The 20606-nt window shown below is 32.5% G+C and overlaps 1 protein-coding gene across 1 annotated transcript; it reads right to left on the reverse strand.

The window, feature by feature from the left end:
* Positions 1-1229: 1229 nt before the first annotated feature.
* LOC143069376 (DNA replication licensing factor mcm7-like) lies at positions 1230-20413 on the reverse strand. Its single transcript, XM_076243971.1, has 15 exons — positions 20275-20413; positions 19173-19252; positions 17386-17550; positions 17005-17135; positions 16468-16648; positions 14800-14937; positions 13553-13657; positions 13058-13135; positions 12206-12419; positions 11574-11657; positions 10997-11208; positions 10435-10700; positions 7265-7433; positions 2640-2749; positions 1230-2022 (listed from the first exon to the last, which is right to left on the reverse strand). Exons 1-15 carry the CDS (start codon positions 20303-20305, stop codon positions 1815-1817), a joined length of 2172 nt encoding a protein of 723 aa, XP_076100086.1. The 5' UTR covers positions 20306-20413; the 3' UTR covers positions 1230-1814.
* Between the last annotated feature and the right edge of the window lie 193 nt (positions 20414-20606).

Consider the following 20606-nt stretch of genomic DNA (forward strand, 5'->3'; position numbering starts at 1 on the left):
GCAAACTAAATATTATTGTTATATACATATCCAAATTAATGGCTCTACAATCTGTTGTCACCTGTATCTTGGCATTGCACAAGGTTGTTTTTCTCCAGACTATCTATGATGTCTTTACATTAAATCCATTGGATGTTGGATGGGTACTGATTAATAATTAAGCCTTGGATGCTTGATTTTTTTTTTTTTTGGCTCAACCAAATGTTATTAAACTTTTACACAATGCTTATTACTAAAATAATAAGATCAAGTTTGAATTTTGTTGCCGTCACTTTAACTGTTCTAGAGCTATGCCCTTTCCAAATTAAAAATTGCTGAAAAATTTCAAAAATATCAATAAAATAAGAAAGTTTTTTTTTAAATTGGAGTTATCTTTCTTTGTCTATGATTGTATTTCAATGCTATTTAAAATCTTCTTTGAAAATTGGAATTGTCTTTTTTTTTGTCCAGAATAGTAGTTGAATCAACTTAAACCAATGCTTTGGACAATGCAATATTTTACTACCAACTGATAAATTAAAGCAAGTTTTGCCATTCAGGGCTTACAAGCACTTTGATTACCATTCTACGGTTATGCCTATTTGTATTTACAAATGGAAAAGTTGCTGAATTTTTTTGTTTCTGTTCTCTTAATATCTTACGTTTGTCTCAACTAAATTTAATGAAATGTACATAGAATGCTTATAACTACTAAACTCAGTTTAAGTTAATTTTGGCAGCTTCACAGACACTTTTACAGTTCTTGAGTTGTCCCTTTATAACATTATATGCTATCGGGGCATCATCTGTGTCCCTATGTACTAACATAAGGGGGAGGTAACATTTAACTTACCACAATCTGTATGTGCCTATCCCAAGTCAAGAGCTTGTATTCAGTGGTTGTTGTTTGTGCTGTGTTTCATAATTATTTTTTTCATTATTTTGTATATAATTTAGATTGTTAGTTTTCTCCTTTAAATTGTTTTGCATTTGTTATTTTGGGGGCCTTTTCTATGGGATAATGTGATTAGGAATTTGCTCATTGTTGAAGGCAATACCCTGATCTATTGTTGACAACTTCTGTGTCATTTAATCTCTTGTAAAGAGTAGTTTCATTGGCAATCATACCACATCTTCACTTTTATATGTACATCTTACAATAATTCCATACACCAAGTATACTTGGAATAAGCAAAAGTTGCTGTATCAGTGTAAATTAACTTTAGGTATAAATACTAAAATCAATAAAAATCTGTAGATTATTTTATTCTTGAAGTTTAATAAAAGATGATATATACATGATCAAATTGAAATACTCTAGTACAATAACAAATGGTTGTTTTTAACTTTTACCCATATAGAAACATTATACAATCCAATTATCTTCATATTAGTCAGTTAATAATAAATATGAGTAAAATGAATAATTCATTTGATATCTTCAAAACTTCCTATTGCCTATTGCATAATTGGTGAATTATTTGCTGGAACTATACAATTAAAAATCTGAATAATTTATATAAAACCATAGAAAATTTGATTTTTAATATATTTCACATATTTTTACTACACATGATTTAACATTTTGCTTCATAATTCATACTCAACACATCTCAGTTGTGTTTTTGGCCTGTTTTAAACAAACACCCTCATCTGGAATATTTTGAACACATATTGGTTTTGAACAAAATCATAATCTATGTAATATCTGGACACACTTTGGTTTAAATTATTATTTGTAAGCCCATTTAAATACCTTACATTTTTTTAAGATTGTGTTTTATAACCTAGAATATCTGAACACATTGACTGTCTGAAACTGTTCACAACTTGATTTACACAAAGGTGATTTTAGTTTTAGCTTGATTGACCTGCCACACATTCAGTTCTTCGTATTCCTCAATACAAGCATCGACTTGATCTGGTTTGAATCCCTTTGATGTACACTGTTCCATGACATCAGTTATCTTGACTGTTCTGGCACCTTTCAATGGAAGCATCTCTCTAATCAAAGCAAATACCTGGTCAACAACATTCTGTGTTCTATAAAGAAAGAAAATTATACAATAACTAAAAGAATGATGAAGTCAAATATTCAATTGTGTGCAATCATATAACATCAATAGTTTGTTTTGGGATGAAACAAATTTAGTAAATTTTCATTAATATCTGCTAAAATTATCAAAAATTGAATACAACCTAGGAAATAGAAATCATAATTTTTTTTAACTTGTATGATAAATAATAGTAGCAAAACCAGCAGGACAGTAAATCAGGCACTGTTCTGAAATCTTGCCTACACCAATTGCCGATTTAAAATTTAAAATTTCTTTTCTTGCATGATAATATGGACGTTTGTACTAAGTCTAAGATGAATTCTGACTATTGACAAGTATTCAAATACAATAATGTTAAATCAATCAGTTCCTATCAGAAATCCAAATTTTACATATTCAAACATTTTTTGATGAATAACATACCAAACATTTAGGAAGAGTTATTATTTGGACATGTGGAATAAAATTGAGAATGGAAATTGGTAATGTGTCAAAGAGACAAAAAACCACCCAGAGCAAAAAACACCATTTTTCGATTTATAATTATTTTTTTTCATATTAGGACATATCATTGGAATGCAAAAACTGAATGAATAAACCCACCTGTTGTGCACACTATGTGATGTATTGAGTGAATCTTTAGACATTTCCATCAATCTCATGGCCTCATTTACATCTTCTTTCTCTACCACATCAGCAAGTCTCAATCTAGCCTGAAAGGATTAATTCTAAACGTTATACAGTATTTATTCTAAATATTATACAGTTCTTTATAAATATCGATCATAGGCAAAGTCTTAACCTAGCCTGAAATGATTATTTCTAAACATATAAAATACTATAGACCCATTGATCATAAGCAGGGCATAATAAATTCATTCACTATTTAAGATTAAAGAACCTTAGTGAGCACGCTCACATACCCCACGTCCCCACATTGTCATTGGAGAAATTAAATAAGTGTAAGAAAAAAAAATTTGTATAAGAAAAAATATTGAATAATAATTTCCTGTCAATATGCACCTCTTCATAGTACAGTAGATTCCGGTTATTTGCATAGCCTATTTGTCAGACAAAATTATGCAATAAAGCGGAGTATGCTTATATCCAAAATGCCAAATGACAGAGTCAAATAACATCGATAGAACAGATCAGTAAAAGAAATCCCTGAAGAAAGATGAACGTCTGTAATCCACATACAATATACTGAATGTTGATTTATTCTAATAAAAATTTTATGTCTACTCTAGTGTCATATGTGTTATTTTATTTTGTTTCTTTAAATAAAGATTATAAACACATTTAGTTTTAGTTTATTTGCATTCAGACTTTCCTTTACCTGGGATACGAAAATAAACTGTTCTAAAAATAGATTTGTTTCTGTCACCCATATGTACAATGTTCATTGTTAGGCTTTGATTAAAATAAACTTTTAAACAATACTTCACAGTTTATAATTATTTTAACAATAGATGTGTAATGAATTGCTGTTGATATGCAGTTGGGCACTGAAGTAACAACTTGTTAGTTTCGTATATGCAAAGCAGTAATGGTGGGGCCCTGTACGGGTTAATTGCTGGACACAAGTGTTGAAAGTGAGAAAATATAATAATTAAAAGTAAATGCTCTTTTCATAAAATATTAAAAACAAATGATTGATGTATAAAATTCTTTAACCATATGTAAATGCCCTATAATATTAACATTAATACAGATCACCCCAAGCCCAATAGAGTTCACATTGGTTATGATCGATAATTAGCATGAGTTTTTGATTTAAAAATTAACCCCAAATGTAATCTATGGACAACTGTTTAAATCCAATCAATTATTAACACCCTTTGAAGTAGAATGGTCAGTGTTTTTACAACAATTATCTGTTTGACATTTTTATGACCTCGAGGCTTAAAATAGAACATGGGAAACTTTACCTGTGTAGACATCGAGGTTTATTTTTAAATCAAATTACATAATATAAACACGAAAGAAACTGTTTTAAAACTTTATTTCAATAACACAAAAGTAAATATGAAATAATAACGAAAATAAGGTTGCATTCAAGAAAAATATACTTACCAAATGACCGTTTCCGGTCAAAAATCTCGTCAATTTTAACTAAGCATATCTAGACGGCAATAATTTTCTATGCAATAAACCGAAAGGCCACATGTAGAGCTATGCATATAACCGGACAATTTAACATTAGATGAATGGGAAATGGTTTTGTGCAGGAGAAAACTATGCAATTAACCGAATTATGCTATTAAGCGGTATGCAATTAAGTGGAATCGACTGTATATCCTTATTATCTACAGAATTTCAAGAAATTCTGTTGTGTGGTTTCAGAGGAGTTGAGATGACAAACTGTTGCAGAAGTACATTGAAGCAAATAAGTTCAAAGGAGCGTAACTCCTAGAAAAAAAATTGAATCGCAATTTCCCGTCGATATGCACAACTACATAGTATGTCCTTATTATCTGAAAAGGTTTCATGAAATTCTGTTGTGTGGTTTGAGAGGAGTTGCGATGACAAACTGTTGCAGTAGTTCATTAAAGTAAATAAGTTCAAAGGGGCGTAACTCCTAGAAAAAAAATTGAATCGCAATTTCCCGTCGATATGCACAACTACATAGTATGTCCTTATTATCTGAAAAGGTTTCGTGAAATTCTGTTGTGTGGTTTGAGAGGAGTTGCGATGACAAACTGTTGCAGTAGTACATTAAAGTAAATAAGTTCAAAGGGGCGTAACTCCTAGAAAAAAAATTGAATCGCAATTTCCTGTCGATATGCACAACTACATAGTATGTCCTTATTATCTGAAAAGGTTTCGTGAAATTCTGTTGTGTGGTTTGAGAGGAGTTGCGATGACAAACTATTGCAGTAGTACATTAAAGTAAATAGTTCAAAGGGGTGTAACTCCTAGAAAAAAAAATTGAATCGCAATTTCCCGTCGATATGCACAACTACATAGTATCAGGGATCTCCATGGCCTGTTTAACGATGGAGCCCCGCCATCGTTCAAATGTCTTGCGCCATCGTCAAATGACTCGCGCCATCGTTAAATTGTCTTGCGCCATCGTTAAATTGTCTTCCGCCATCGTTCAAAACTTCATCGTTTTTTGTAGCCCGACGCCATTTTTTTTATCAATTATAATCAAATGCATGTAATTGCATAACCCTTAGGCTTTTTATGTTATAATCCAATACAGTTCTAACGCCTGAGGGATATCCGGATTAAGATCGCTAATTACTTGTACCTGAGCTTGTACAGGTAGATCAACAAACCAAACAGGAGAATACTATCTGAGGATAGACGATCCATTTGTCGAAGTAATCAACTAAGTTTCAGCAAATGATTATGATCATTTAGATTAAATAAATAAATTAATAAATTAATCCAGTTACAAAGAAAACAGTTTAACAAGTCGAACACGTGCTTTATTTTGACTTACGCAATCAGCATCCCCCTTTTTTAAGAAGTACAAAATAAGACGCAAAACAGTAAATATTATTTCATCGTAAATAACTCGAGTACTGCTGTAACGATAATTTAGAATTACTTTAAAAGTTTAAAAGTAAAAACTTAAATATTTCCTGTAAAGAAATATCGTATCTAAATTCCGAATTCATTTCGTATATTACAATCAAATTGATACATCCGCGTTTCCGGTTTCTATTCAGACTCGAAAGATGCATGTTGCAAAGCATCAATTTTTCCAGATAGTCATTAACAACCTTTTCATTTGTCGACGTTTGCTTTACAAATCTCTTTAACCTTTTACATAACCCGTACGAATTGTTTTGTTGTTGCTGCAAATCAGCCATACCGGTAATGGGCTCTGAATTTGACAATGTCCACGAAAAATAAGCTCCACATTAGATGATTTTTAACCCCAATAACAATTACCAAAAATAAAAGAAATCTGCATGGGGACCTTCATGACAGCTTTTGGTCATTCTCGACTAAGGGGGGGGGGAGGGGGGGGGGCATGATGACTTGGCATTTGAATGGTTAAAAACGGCAATAAATGAAAATATTGATACTTCTAATTCTATAATGAAAATTCAAATAAATATAATTTAAATAAGCAATGAATTAGCATTTTCACCATTCCTTGTATGGAGGGATAAAATACTTCCGATCGCGCTACACTGTACAGCGTAGACAAGGTTTGTAATGGTGAAAGTTCCTCCATGGTTCAATTTTCATCCATGGAGATCCCTGAGTATGTCCTTATTATCTGAAAAGGTTTCGTGAAATTCTGTTGTGTGGTTTGAGAGGAGTTGCGATGACAAACTGTTGCAGTAGTACATTAAAGTAAATAAGTTCAAAGGGGCGCAACTCCTAGAAAAAAAATTGAATCGCAATTTCCCGTCGATATGCACAACTACATAGTATGTCCTTATTATCTGAAAAGGTTTCGTGAAATTCTGTTGTGTGGTTTGAGAGGAGTTGCGATGACAAGAAACAGGACTGACGGACGGACGGACTGACGGGTCAAAAACATTATACCCTCCGCAACCCGTTGCGTGGGGTATAATAAGCTATAGATTGGGAAAACAAACCCTCTCATATGAAGAAAAGACAAAGTTCTTTTGGGTCAGGGGTTAAAAAATCAGCTAGCCCGACGCCTGGGACTACAGCATTCAGGCCTCGGGCAACCAAAACTTGTAACCCAATATGCCCGACGGACTAGTAACAAAAAATTATTGGTGTTTCCAAAATAGAAAGTGGAAAATCCCCTCATCAATATTCTATCTTAGCCAATCAGATTCAACTAAGTCATCTGGGATTCCCAGAATTTGAACTGATTTGTAAAAGTTTAAAATAGAACAAATTTGGGGTGGATCCCGTACTTTCAATATCGATTTGTCAGTACAGGGTGTATTGTAGATTGCTTATGCAATCAGGGAAATATAATGTAACCTGATTGTACCTCCCTCTGAATAATTTACTGCAATTTTATGTAAATCCCTTTTGACAGTAGAAACCTGACTTTTGTCAGACATAAATTTGTAATATGTGCACATGTTATGGACACCATCTTGTTTTTGTTTACAAACTGTGAAGAAGCCTCCAGAACCATGACCTAAACATTTACAGTCTTCAGATATTCAAATGAATTCGATTTTAAAGAAATAAAATTTATAACAAATACAATTTCAGTTTAGAGACTGCTTAGTTTGCAGTCTATTTATAGCCCACAATACAAATTTCATTAAACTAACCAGAGCTGTAGATAATCTTAAAACTGCTAGTAAAGTTCTAGCCGAGGTAAATGTTGTGTCTTTGCTATTTCTGGCCTCTTTCCTCATTTCTACATAAGCTCCTGTAATGTAGTCAGCCAATGTTTCAGGAACTGTTGGTTGCTTTTTCTTACACAGTGCAATATATCTCCTATAATAGTAAAAAGTTAATTACAGTCGGGCTAACCTTAAAAATATGTTTGTTTGCAGTTTTCCGACTGTACCTTCAGACTGAAGGGTCGGTAGGTAGGAAAAATATTTTATTTTATCAGCCAAAATACAGTTTAAACAAGCAGTTACACCAAACCATGTTTCTTGTGAAGAAAAAAAAAACATTTTAAAACAACAAACACTGGACATGCTGAAAACCAACATCAAATGAACAGGCATTTTCAGATAAAAAACCTTTTAATCAAAACTGAAACTTTAACAGTGTCATTATCCAATTTATGACATAAAATATGGTATAATTATTAAATACTGGAACACTTATAAACAAGGAATGTCATTATGACTAGAACTGTTTTAAAGAAATATATTCAGACATGTATGCTTCTTGACTAGAATGTTTTCATGAGTAGAGTATTTTCATCAGAAAAATGTAGATATTAAAGATTTATAAGACATTGTATTAAAGAGTGTATTTTTAATAAAAAAAAAAAAAATAACCATTGAATCTTCCTCAATTGAAAAAAAGGCAACTTGAAAAAAAAGTATTAAGACATTCGACTGTTTTCATATTTCTAACAATATTTAATTATATGTGATCAGGTTATATTTTTGCCAGGCTTTAATGAAAACCAAAGAAATCTAAAGTTTGGGGTGAAATCCATAGCACCCCATTAAAAGTAAATGGTCTGTACTGAAATGTTTTTAATGCAGAAAAAAAATTGGCAGCATAGCTCCTAAGGACATGTTTTAATTGAATTCACACAGGCGACACAGTTTGGGTATATTTAATATTGTAAGAAAGAGAATAATTGCAATGAGTGGGGCAGCCCCCCTTATCCTAAAGGAGCATACTCATTGCAATCGAAGATAGATTTAATATAGAGAGAGTATATTTATTTTTCAAGCTAACCATTCATTTTCTCTACATCTTTGTGTAGTTAGGGTTGCTTCTTATTGATTTGGCATGATCTATATCCATTAACATTTCAAATGAGCCCTTCCTCCGGGCAGGCGTGTTTACAGATATCCATGAAGATTTAAGTCACGGAGGAGTGGTTTCATCTTTGTTGTCTTCACAACGATTTGTAGAAAATATGCCATACTTCAAGCTGCTGTCGAATTATTTAACCACTGAAATTGGTTCCATAAAGTCAGGCTCCACAGATTCTGTACCCGATTTGTTTGAGACAGAATGGTTATCGTGTCAGTTATGAATATCCGCTGCATCATCGTCAATGATATCATCACACATCATTACATGTGCCTGAATCTGTATAAACAGTTTACTAATAAACATTTTTGTTTGTTATTTGTCTTAAAATTGACACGAGACGACAGCGTAAAGTACTCCTCCGTGACTTCATGGATACCTGTAAACAATTTCCATGTGCTTTATCATTAAATGGTCACATGAACGCTTGACGGGAAGCTAAGAAAAACCGAACCTGAAATGCGTAATTGACCCAGACTTTAAATCATTTCCGGAAAGGACCCAAAGTTCCGGATCGCGTCAATAGAAGTATTAAAAAAAAATTCTTCAAATTTAAAGCAATAAAATTTTCAAAGTCGGGAGGATTTTCAAGGATCGGTCGGTAAACTGCAAACAAACAATATTTTAATTTAAGCCTCGAACCTCGTTGTGTCGAAGTCGAAGGGACCAGACGAAAGTATTCGACTCATCCGAGGTTCGACTCATCCGAGGTCGAGTGTGACGTCATATATTTGAAATGTTTGAATTAACAATATGTGATTTCTGTAAACTAGATACGTGTTTATTGATGCTTTTTTCGATATGATAATATATGATTGTGTATTTATTCCATATTTTGTCTTTCTATAAATAAAAATGTAAACACAGTTAACGTAGTTTATTCTTTACTGAGCAAAATAAAATCAATACACAAATATTTACAAAACTATAAATTATGGAATCACTCGCGAAACAAAGTAAAAATATTTTCATAACTAATCTTTAAAGAATGTGAACAGTGTTCACAGATTAAAAAGACCGACTCATAATAATTAATAAACTATTTTAATCCTTTTAATTATTGTTCTTATTCTAACGGTTAATTTAATCTCAACTTGGGTCATTAAAATTCGTTTCGTTTTTATACCAAGTGAAATAGGTTCAGCACATTCAAGTTCCGCTTGGACGATCAACAAAGGTGTTGATTAGCGGTCATCATAAACATGTCATTTTAACTGTTATACAAACAAGTATGTTCACACAGCTTTAATCACTTATGGAAATGAATAGGTTAAACAAGAAAAACATCCGTTATTTATTTTCAAAGTTTTTATTTCTTTCAATATTTTTTTTCCTTTTGAACTTCGAGACATCGGGGTCAATTTACATCAATTTTACATCGACGGGACGTAAGAATTACCTCGACTTAACCGAGAATTCGAATCATCCGAGTTCGACTCATCAGAGGTTAAAATGCATTGATCAAACGGGAATTATGCCGGGACCGAGCATTTACTTCGACTCATCCGAGTTTTCGACACAACCGAGTTCGACACAACGAGGTTCGACTGTAGTTGTAAAATCATGAGTAAGTCATAAACCACATTAAGTATATCTGGACAAGAAATTTATCAGAAATCTATTAGCACCATCATTATTATCAGCATAGTATTTATTTGTTTCCTTTCCTATTTTTGCATGTTAATCTTCCTTTTAAACATAATAAATTTTGTCAAAGACTTATTAATGGTTGAAAGTAACTTCTTTTGCTTATGGCCCTTTCTTTTATAAACCATTTCAAATTTTAATCGTATTAGTGAAATTCTTGTTAACCTATTTTGCTTAATCTTGAGGTCTACTATATATCTATGAAAACAAATGTATCCTTGATTTTTCACCTTCTAAATTCTATTTTGTTTTTTAAACATATATGCAAGTGTGTTGTAAATCATGCACTTTTCATAAGACTTCTTAAATAAATTTATTGTCTGTAAACAAACAGGCCTTTTACCTCATTAACTTCATGTCCAGTGGTGTGAAATGTGTAGGTGGTTGGATGTTATGTTGGTGGACATATGTGATATGCTGAGCCAGTCTCAGATCATTTTCTCTGTCTGACTTGTCCTGGATGAGCCAGAGGACATCAAATCTGGACAGAAGAGCAGCTGGCAGTTGGATGTTCTGTTCTAATGACTTCTTGGGATTGTATCTTCCATATGCTGGATTAGCAGCAGCCAGGATGGACACACGAGCATTTAAGCTGGTCATGATTCCTGCCTATAATGAAGGTCATTTGTCAGTTTTATATCACAGAACACAGTCATAAATAACTTTCACTAGTATTAGAATGTTGGTAAAAACTGTCTTTTTTACAATAAATTTCAAATAATGGCAGTAATTACAGGAAATTGGCCTAACCTCTTTCAAACCTATAGTAATTTTTGGAAATCAGATAGGGACACACAAAAAAATCTAAAATGATAAAAATTAGCTATGCAACAAGCTGCTTCTTTTTAAAACTTTTCCTTTTTTTTGTAACATTCCTGTAGAACAGATTTATATCATTCACTAACCTTGGCAATAGATATTGTCTGTTGTTCCATAACTTCATGGATAGCAGTTCTATCTCCATCCATCATTTTATCAAACTCATCTATACAACAAACACCTTGATCAGCCAGGACAAGGGCACCTCCTTCTAGAGTCATCTCCCCTGTAATGGGATCCTTGGTAACGGAGGCTGTCAGACCGACACCTGAAGATCCTCTGCCAGTTGTATACTGACCTACAAGAGATAAAAGAAAATCAGTTTTTCTTACAAAACACAATACTTTTTTACCCATCACTCAAAAATTTTCGTAAACTAAAATGAATGGTGGCAACTTCCTTGAGTGGGACTTTTACTTCAAGATCTTTCTGTTAAAGTGGCCTCTGTATCCTACATAAATATACATTTAATAAAAAGATACAGTAAAGCTATGCAAGTAATATCAAATATGTCCTTTACAACTTCTTATCAGGTCTGCTGCAAATTTCCTCAAGTAGTCATGTTAAAAGTCAGATAGTAGTTCAAATTTCAATGACTTTTAATATGCCACTGCTTTTTTTAATGTATAGATATTTTTTCAAAGGATTTCATGACAAACTTACTTCTTGGTGCCAATCTATCAATGAAACCCAACAGCTGAGATTTGGCCACTCCAGGGTCTCCCATCAAACAGATGTTTATATTGCCTGAAATAAAGTTAAAATCAAGATCATGACGTTTTATATTAAACCTGTTTTACATTTTGTTAAAACCAAACCATTCAAATATCCCTTGTCTGAAAGTTTTTTTCAGGACATAATAATTAAAGCACTATAGCTGTGTAAACTAAATCAATTTAATTCATTTGAACAAAATATTCAATCAAAAAGGTGTTAAGGACATTGAATTTATTGTGAAAAAGAAATGATTGCAAGTACAATATTTGATAACTTTGGCTCTACCCAGCAACAATATCAAATGTAAATATTACTGTAGTGGTTACTCCTGTGATTTTGAGATGATTATCAGTTTGATGCAAATTTATTGTGTCACCCCACACCTCCATTATATATATTAAGACAACCTAATGCTATCATTATTTTCATAAAAGCAACATCAATTGTCAAGACAGATACTTTCTCTCACTTAAACCATTACATTTATGGTTTGGTAAGAGGTTGTTCAATTCTTAAAATAAACTTAAATATGTTCCTGCAAAAAAATAAAAACAATGATTTAATATTGAAGTTTTTACCTCTGATTTTCATGCCTCTAGGTGTTTTATCCACTCCACCAACTAATAACAATAACAAAGCTTTTTTAACATCTTCATGACCGTATATTTCAGGTGCTATACTGCTGGCTAATTTGTCGTAGAAATCATCCTGGGCAACCTGTCTAATCTCATCCTCCGACAGTTCTTCTGCTGATAACTCATCATCTTCAGTTTTATTCATTTTGACCAATCTCTAAAATATGACAATTTCTTTGTGCAATACAATAACCCATTTATACTCTTATCACAGAAAATTGTTTGAAAGCAGTCACAGATATTATTTCTTTCACAGCTTCATTTGAGCAATTCTAATTTTTATCACATTCTTTTCATTTTAAATGTTTTACAGATTTAAGCATTTGTCTCTTTTATCCAGTTATAAAAGAAGCACAACTCAAGAAAAGTAAAAGGGAGAGAGTGAGCAATACAGCAAAATTTGACAATTTTCCTTAAAATAGGGGTATAACATATGAACAGTGCAAGTGATGAATTTGATCAGTATTTGGAGGTTATAAACCTTGTGTATAAGTTTCTTACCATTTGGTTGAAGCAAAGTAAAATAATATTTATAAAGGGACATAACAAGAGAACGGTGAAAGTGACAGCACAGAATTTGAGCTTGATCTGTGTTTGCGTATAAGTTTAACAACATTTAATTGAGACAAATTAAAGTTAGAAACTGGAAACCAATTTTAATGTACAGAATAATTAAATTTAATTTTTCAAATGAAATTGACAAATCTTAACAGAGAGCAAATAGTTCAAACATATTAGACTGTGGTTGTATATCCAAGCATAAATGAGATCTACACAACGAATGACATTACTTACATGAGCTTCTAGGTATGTTTCTGCCAGTAAACCAGCTTGTACCTGAGTATACCCAGCTTTCATCAATGGTAAAAATATCTAAGCAAACTGTTAAGGACACATAATAGAAACACTAATAACAGTTCATTTGTTCTGAATACAGGAAGTCTCACAGTAATTAGAGGAAACGATTAACAACATCTATAATATACAATAAATTTTCGTGAATTTTTCATTAGCACAAGTGAGGCATATCTGTTCATCCCTACACACTAGTTTGAGCCATAATAAATATTGAACAGTATGTTTTTTATGAAAGGAAATATATTTTCATGCCAGGTTTTTCCTGGCTCATTTAAAGGTTACCCACTGCAGGCTTTTGTCTATATAGTATTTGCAATGCAACATTTTTTTATACACTTGTGTAAACACTTTTTCTTACTTGCTATAATAGATCGTCTTGCAATTCCCACCCCCAATTGTTTACATCAATGCACTTTTTAACAAAAAGGATACTCCAGTGATGCTGACATGGTCTCCAGGTTGCGTATTACGTGTCATTTCACCTCTACAGTACACCGTCATAGATCTGGGAATGTTACCTACTGGTACTTGATCACTCTACAAATATAAATAATAGTCAACAGCTGATTTGGATATAAAGCCAGGATTTCAGTCACACCTTGTGTAAACATTCAAACTGAACTATCCAAACAAATCACATTAGAACACATACATTTTATTGTACAAAAATTATCAACCAGTTGCAAGTAAATTAAACAATATAAAAAAGTCCCCATCCCATAAGAGATCTAACACTGTTAGTAACAAAAGTATATTTGAATTTTGCATACACCCTTTTCATTATCAATTTTATATAAGACTAGAACACACCCATGATATCGCGGGTCCGTGACTGAATTAAAGTATATAACTATGCGCAAGCCTTATTTTAGTATTATTTTTTATCTGATAAAGTCATGCCGATTATAAGATACACAGTTTTCTCTGCTTTCAAATCTTTCTGTTTGAACCCGTCGAATTGGAACTTATTAATTATTGGTAATATTAATTATTTGGACAAAAGGTCCTGGAATGGAGTATTTTTTAATCAACAGCATTGTCCTATGTTAGTTATAAATAAAGTTGAATTCTTTGATTCACTGTTTTATGTCATGCCCGCTAACAAATTGAAAACGGTTCCTATATGCACCTTATTTTTAGTCCAGATTTTTATTATTCGTATTGTTATCTTAGAAAGTCTTACTGATTAAAATACTACAATAGGTAACAATTTAGTAGTGTCAACCCTGTGATTATGATCCATGTATATAGCATAATCCTAAATACGCCGTTTGGTGGTGCACCTGTTAGATGCGGAACGTACAGATAAGGTAATAGGTAACAGGTGAATATACTATTGGTATCGGTATCGGACTCGACCCGGAACTTCTTAATTATTGGCAATATTAATTACGTGGAAAACAAAAGGGCCTGGAGTGGTGTAATTTTTAATCTACACCTTTGTACTATATTAGTTGTATATAAAGCTGAATTCTTTGATTCGTCGTTTTCACGTGATGACGGCTGACAAATTGGACCTCGTAATTTTAGTATTATAGATAGATAATCTGAATTTCTGAATATCAGCTTAAATAAGTTACACAATTGATTATTTTTTTATGTAATTTATAACTACAAAGAAGAATCTATACAAATATGTCCATGTAACGAATGAGTTCATAATGATGTTAAATACTAACATGTTCTTGAATTTTGACTTCTTGGAACTTGACAAACTTTGACCCTCTAGTCTGTAGGTATAGTCTGCCACCAGATCTGTTGGTTGTACATTCCTGGCTAGGACACATGATCAAAGGCATAAAGGATGGAGAATTTATCTAAAAAAAAAATACAAAAATTTAATAGCAATTTCCTGGCAATAGACCACTTTCGAGTTCATCAGTCACCGGAAAAAACTTGTCAATTATACACGCCTTTATGACGTCATTTACCAGATAGAGGGGGTCGCCTATATCCCTGCACTATTTACGTTCATCAAGCGTCTTAGTGATTGTCATTGTGCAGGATAAACAAGAAATAATGGTTGTTCTGTAGGTACTTAATGACAATTCCCTAATGACAGCAATGCTGATTGTCAATTTTGAGAATTCAATTTGCCGAATAATTCATACAATATAGAATTATAGTTTTCCAACCACTCGCTCAACATTGGAATGGAAGTGACGACGCCCCTAAACGCACAAATGATGTTCACTAAAACCAGAGTTTTTGACGAAAATGCATCGAACTCAAAAGTTGTCTATTGTTAAATCAATTCATATACATAAGCAATGTTGTGGAGTTTTTGTTGCAGTTGAACAGTTTAGTTATTTTACTTCTTCCCTATCAAATTGGTTTACAAATAAGACAAAATTCCATTTCAATTTATTTTGTGAGCTGCTTTGACAGAAGATTCAATATTTTGAACTAAAATGGAATATTACTGTACTTTACAGGCTTATAAACATGACCAATTTTCACTGTTGGTTCAACATAAAATGTACATAAAATATTTTCAAATTACACTTCTTTTCCACTAAAATTACATTACAGTGCAATGGTATAGAATGATAATATGAAACCGGGAACCCAATTTCAGCTGATTTGTAGTTCCTGGGAAAATTATACAGAAAATCACATGGTACTTTCAAGTAATGAGAATTCTCGATTATTTTCTTTGATTTTGAACAAAAAATATAGAGAAGAAGTCATTCAATCAAAATCGACCATTTTCAGTGGTTCATCAGATTGAATCTCTCTAAATGATTGGCAAGAACTATATGTGATTCACTTTAAGTGCACATGCATAAACTTACAGGTTGGTATGTCTCGTTACCACAGGTGTCGCATGTGTAAGTTCAGAACTATCGTTAAATGATTCACTTAGTGTGCACATGTATAAACTTACAGGTTGGTATGTCTCGTTACCACAGGTGTCGCATGTGTAAGTTCAGAACTATCGTTAAATGATTCACTTTGTGTGCACATGTATAAACTTGCAGGTTGGTTTGTCTCATTACCACAGGTGTCGCATGTGTAGGTTAAGAACTATTGTAAAATGATTCACTTAGTGCGCACATGTATAAACTTACAGGTTGGTTTGTCTCATTACCACAGGTGTCGCATGTGTAGGTTAAGAACTATTGTTAAATGATTCACTTAGTGTGCACATGTATAAACTTACAGGTTGGTTTGTCTCATTACCACAGGTGTCGCATGTGTAGGTTAAGAACTATTGTTAAATGATTCACTTAGTGTGCACATATATAAACTTACAGGTTGGTTTGTCTCATTACCACAGGTGTCGCATGTGTAGGTTAAGAACTATTGTAAAATGATTCACTTAGTGCGCACATGTATAAACTTACAGGTTGGTATGTCTCATTACCACAGGTATCACATGTGTAGGTAGCCACCATCAACATCGGTTTGACCTCTGTAGCTCTGGTTACTATACCCTTCACACACACTAATTTTCCTATACAATCAGCCTTCACCTCTCGTATGGCTACATGTTTATCTTGTGGTGGTAGTTTGAAATAAACTTCACTGTAAAAGTTAAATCATCATTTAACAGTATTTTACCATTTAAACATTCAATTTCAAGGACTTGATCTAATAACTATAAGTCTGGTGCCTAAAAACATATTTCTAATTATCAAGACAGATTTTAACTTTTTTAACGAGCTTTATTAAAGTTATAATGTATTCTGTCAAATTAATTTACAGCATATTTGTAAAAAAAAACCCAGCAATATCCACTTTTTTCTACTAAAAGTTAAACTCATAATACTTCAGTTTAGGCAATAAAAAAATAAAGAAAATATATTTTGACAACTTAAAAAGTTGTATGCATTACAGAGGTATAAATATAAATATGAATGTGAAGTGGAAGGAACACCTACTATCTTCTCATAAGCTCAGCAGGATATTTATTCCTTGGATCTCTGGTGACTTCCTGACCTTCAGGATGATTACGCTGTTCCATCAATAATCTGTGTTCTATGTATACATCTAATGCATCTTTATTTGTAACCTAAAAAGTATATATTTCTATACATCATTTCAATCTCAAATTTCAGGTGACAACAATTTTTTTTAAAAGAAACATGAAATAGCAAGAGAACAGTTCTTGAGAAACAAGAAGCATATTAATCTGTTTTTTTTTTTAATCATTAATTTCAACTTTCATTTTTACTTCTAAGAATCAATCTATTTCTGAAAGATATACAATTAAAAATGCCTTAACATCACTGTAAGGAATAAATAAATATGATAATAATTACCTCCCTTTCTTTGTAGTCAGGGAGTATTTCTTGTACAGCATCAGCAAACAAGTTAATATAACGTCTGGTGTTCTCCACCATGGCCAGTGCCAGATCTGGATCATGTTCCTGTACATCTTCTATGTCTATTGTCAGTGCTACTTGTTCTCTGTGTGCAATCCTCACCTAATTTGAAAAGAAAGGAACCACATATGTAAACCAACAAGAAGTTTGATTGCAAACTCAAAAATATTTTCCTTTTTTTTTCAACAGATATAACTACAAATCAGTTATATAATTATCAAGATCAGGGCTCACGCTACCAGGCGACTTGGGCGAAGAAGTCGCCTTCCCGACCGTCACTTCGCTTTCCCCGACCCCCAAAAGCGAAAACAAGTCGCCCTGTCCATGACAATACTCGCTTTCAGTCGCTTCCGTCATCAGACATTTTCAATTTTTACCAAGTTGATGAAACATCAGTTTTTTATTGATAATTAAAGAAATTCAGACATAAACGATTCATTATCTTTAGAAAAGAGGTTGAAGCATTGTCTTCGCAGTGTGTAGCAGGTTATTTGATAAAAATACAACTTTTTATCACTTCGTGCATTTCTGCAAGGGTGCTTGTTTACTCGAAAACGTACATCAACCTAAATTTTGGCAGCAAAATAAGTTTGTTACTTCATTTAAACGTGATAAAAGTTGCCTCCAGTAAATGTTTAATCCATTTATTGCATTAAAAACGTCATGTTCCTTTCCAAATAACTTGTCAAACATCGTTTAATTTTGTAAATTTTCTTGCATTCGTCCGCCATTGACCGATTTCTAAACTACGGATCTGTACCGGACCAGCTATGACCGAAATCCGTACTTTAACAATAATTACTACGGACGCACGGATGGAACAGCTGACAGAAGAATATTGATCCCAAAGGGGAAAATTACGCATTCCACATGCATTAAGAGACTTTTGGTTACATCTAATTGATTGGTGTATATAATTCCCTATATTTTTTATGGACTGTTTCAAACTATTGATTAAAGTTGCTTACAGTAACTCTGAGACTATTATACTAATATCAATATATTATGGCCCAGCTTAATAACTTTTATATTTTTTTATGAGAAACACTGAATTTCATACACAAGATAATTTTAAATTAAATTGTAATTGATATATTATAATTTCTTTACATTTTTTAAAATATTTTTTTTTTTAGTGCTAGATATTTAGTTGGTAGTTTCTCACAAGAACCTTAGTAAAACTTAAACAACTTTTAATTTCAAATGTTACTTTAATTGTAATTGTAATTTTTTTACTCAGATATGAATTGAACAATATAAAAAGAACATTATTTACATATTGCCCTTTATACTATTGTAAAATCCAAACATGGTAGCGCACCGCGCGAATGAGCACTTCTCTTTCAAATCTCACCACTTCTCCCTATCAGTTTCAAAAAGAGAAGTCACTTCTCCCTATAATTCTGAAGTAGTGTGAGCCCTGAAGAACATTGAATATTACATTAATGCAATATTGGATAAACAGAAAGTCTGTATAAATGGAGATATGACTGTCGGAAAACATGTAAATTTTCAAGGATTTATTTTTTTAAAATAACAGGTAGGTGTTAAAATATCAGTGTATGTTTAATTTTTTTTCAGCATGTGAAAAATTAGATTTAACCTTCATGTATACGTGAAAGTGTGAAACTACCATCGATCTTAGAAATTTCAACAGACACTTTAGATCACTAATTTGCAAATCTCTATTTAAGTCATAACAATTGTATATTTAAATAATTTACCAGCTGTTGTCCATATACAAAATCTTTACCACTGTCATCTCCATCTTTGTAAAATTCTCGCAGGAAAGTCTTTATCTTGTCTGAAAATATAAACTCAACAATAAGCAACATTTCAATGCATTTTGTTTGTACTTTTAAAGAAATACTCCTTGAAGATATTTAAGATAACAAGAACATGTCAACACTTACACAAAGGTAAGAATGTGTATGTTAAGGTTCATCATATCAAATGGACAAATATGGCCGTATTTACATCTCAAACACTACTCTGTGTACAGAAGGGATATTACCAGTGTTAATCGGTCATTCATGTTACCCTGTACAGACTTACCTGTGCTGTTTGGAAAGTTTTAATGTCCGGCATCCACTAGATATATATAAAAGTTTAATACATTTTGTTTTTAAGAAAGATATATAGATATAGGAAGATGTGGTGTGAGTGCCAATGAGACAACTCTCCATACAAATAACAATTTAAAAAGTAAACCATTATAGGTTAAAGTACGGCCTTCAACACGGAGCCTTAGCTCACACCGAACAACAAGCTATAAAGGGCCCCAAAATTACTAGTGTAAAACCATTCAAACGGGAAAACCAACGGTCTAATCTATATAAACAAAACGAGAAACGAGAAACACGTATATATTACATAAACAAACGACAACTACTGTACATCAGATTCCTGACTTAGGACAGGTGCAAACATTTGCAGCGGGATTAAACGTTTTAATGGATCCAAACCTTCTCCCTTTTTCTGAAACAATAGCATAACATCACAACAAAGAAAAACATACGATAAAATATCAATTGGCAGACTTAACTCAATCAAAAAACGTATGATTAAACAATGAACGAATAAATTTGATCTGTTCTGGGTTTTGATGTGTCATGAACCCTTGTTCACCCAAATAAGAAGATGAATGACGATTGACGTACTTTTTCGACTGTATAATTTGCATGAAACAGAGAAAATTGAGGTGTAAACACGGCCATTTTAGACAAATGCTTATGATGATCCTTTCAAAGTAGGATATCATATCAAATCAACTGATCAATGTGTGATTTTAAAGAACAGACACATTAATTTTACTTAAATACACACCAAGTTCTGCCTGGTAATCTCTGGGAGGCATAATTCAATGTTTTTCAGTCGTTCAATTTGTACACAATGCTTGATGGAAACGGCGGGAATTATTTGCGTAAACGGAAGTAGATGTCTGTCTAGATTCGGGGAATATCGGTCATTTCCGGTTGCATTCCGATCTACTTTCGTTTTATCCATCGTGGAGTAAAGTGTTGATTAGACATATGTTATAGGATTAAATAATTCTTTTTATTTTGATAATTGTAATTCAATAAGTGTGCATACAAACAAATCGTTTTGTTATCTTATAGAAATCTATGATTTTGTTTAAAAGGCTAATGATATATTTT

The sequence above is a fragment of the Mytilus galloprovincialis genome, chromosome 3, assembly GCF_965363235.1.
Source record: "Mytilus galloprovincialis chromosome 3, xbMytGall1.hap1.1, whole genome shotgun sequence".
Classification (NCBI taxonomy): Eukaryota; Metazoa; Mollusca; class Bivalvia; order Mytilida; family Mytilidae; genus Mytilus; species Mytilus galloprovincialis.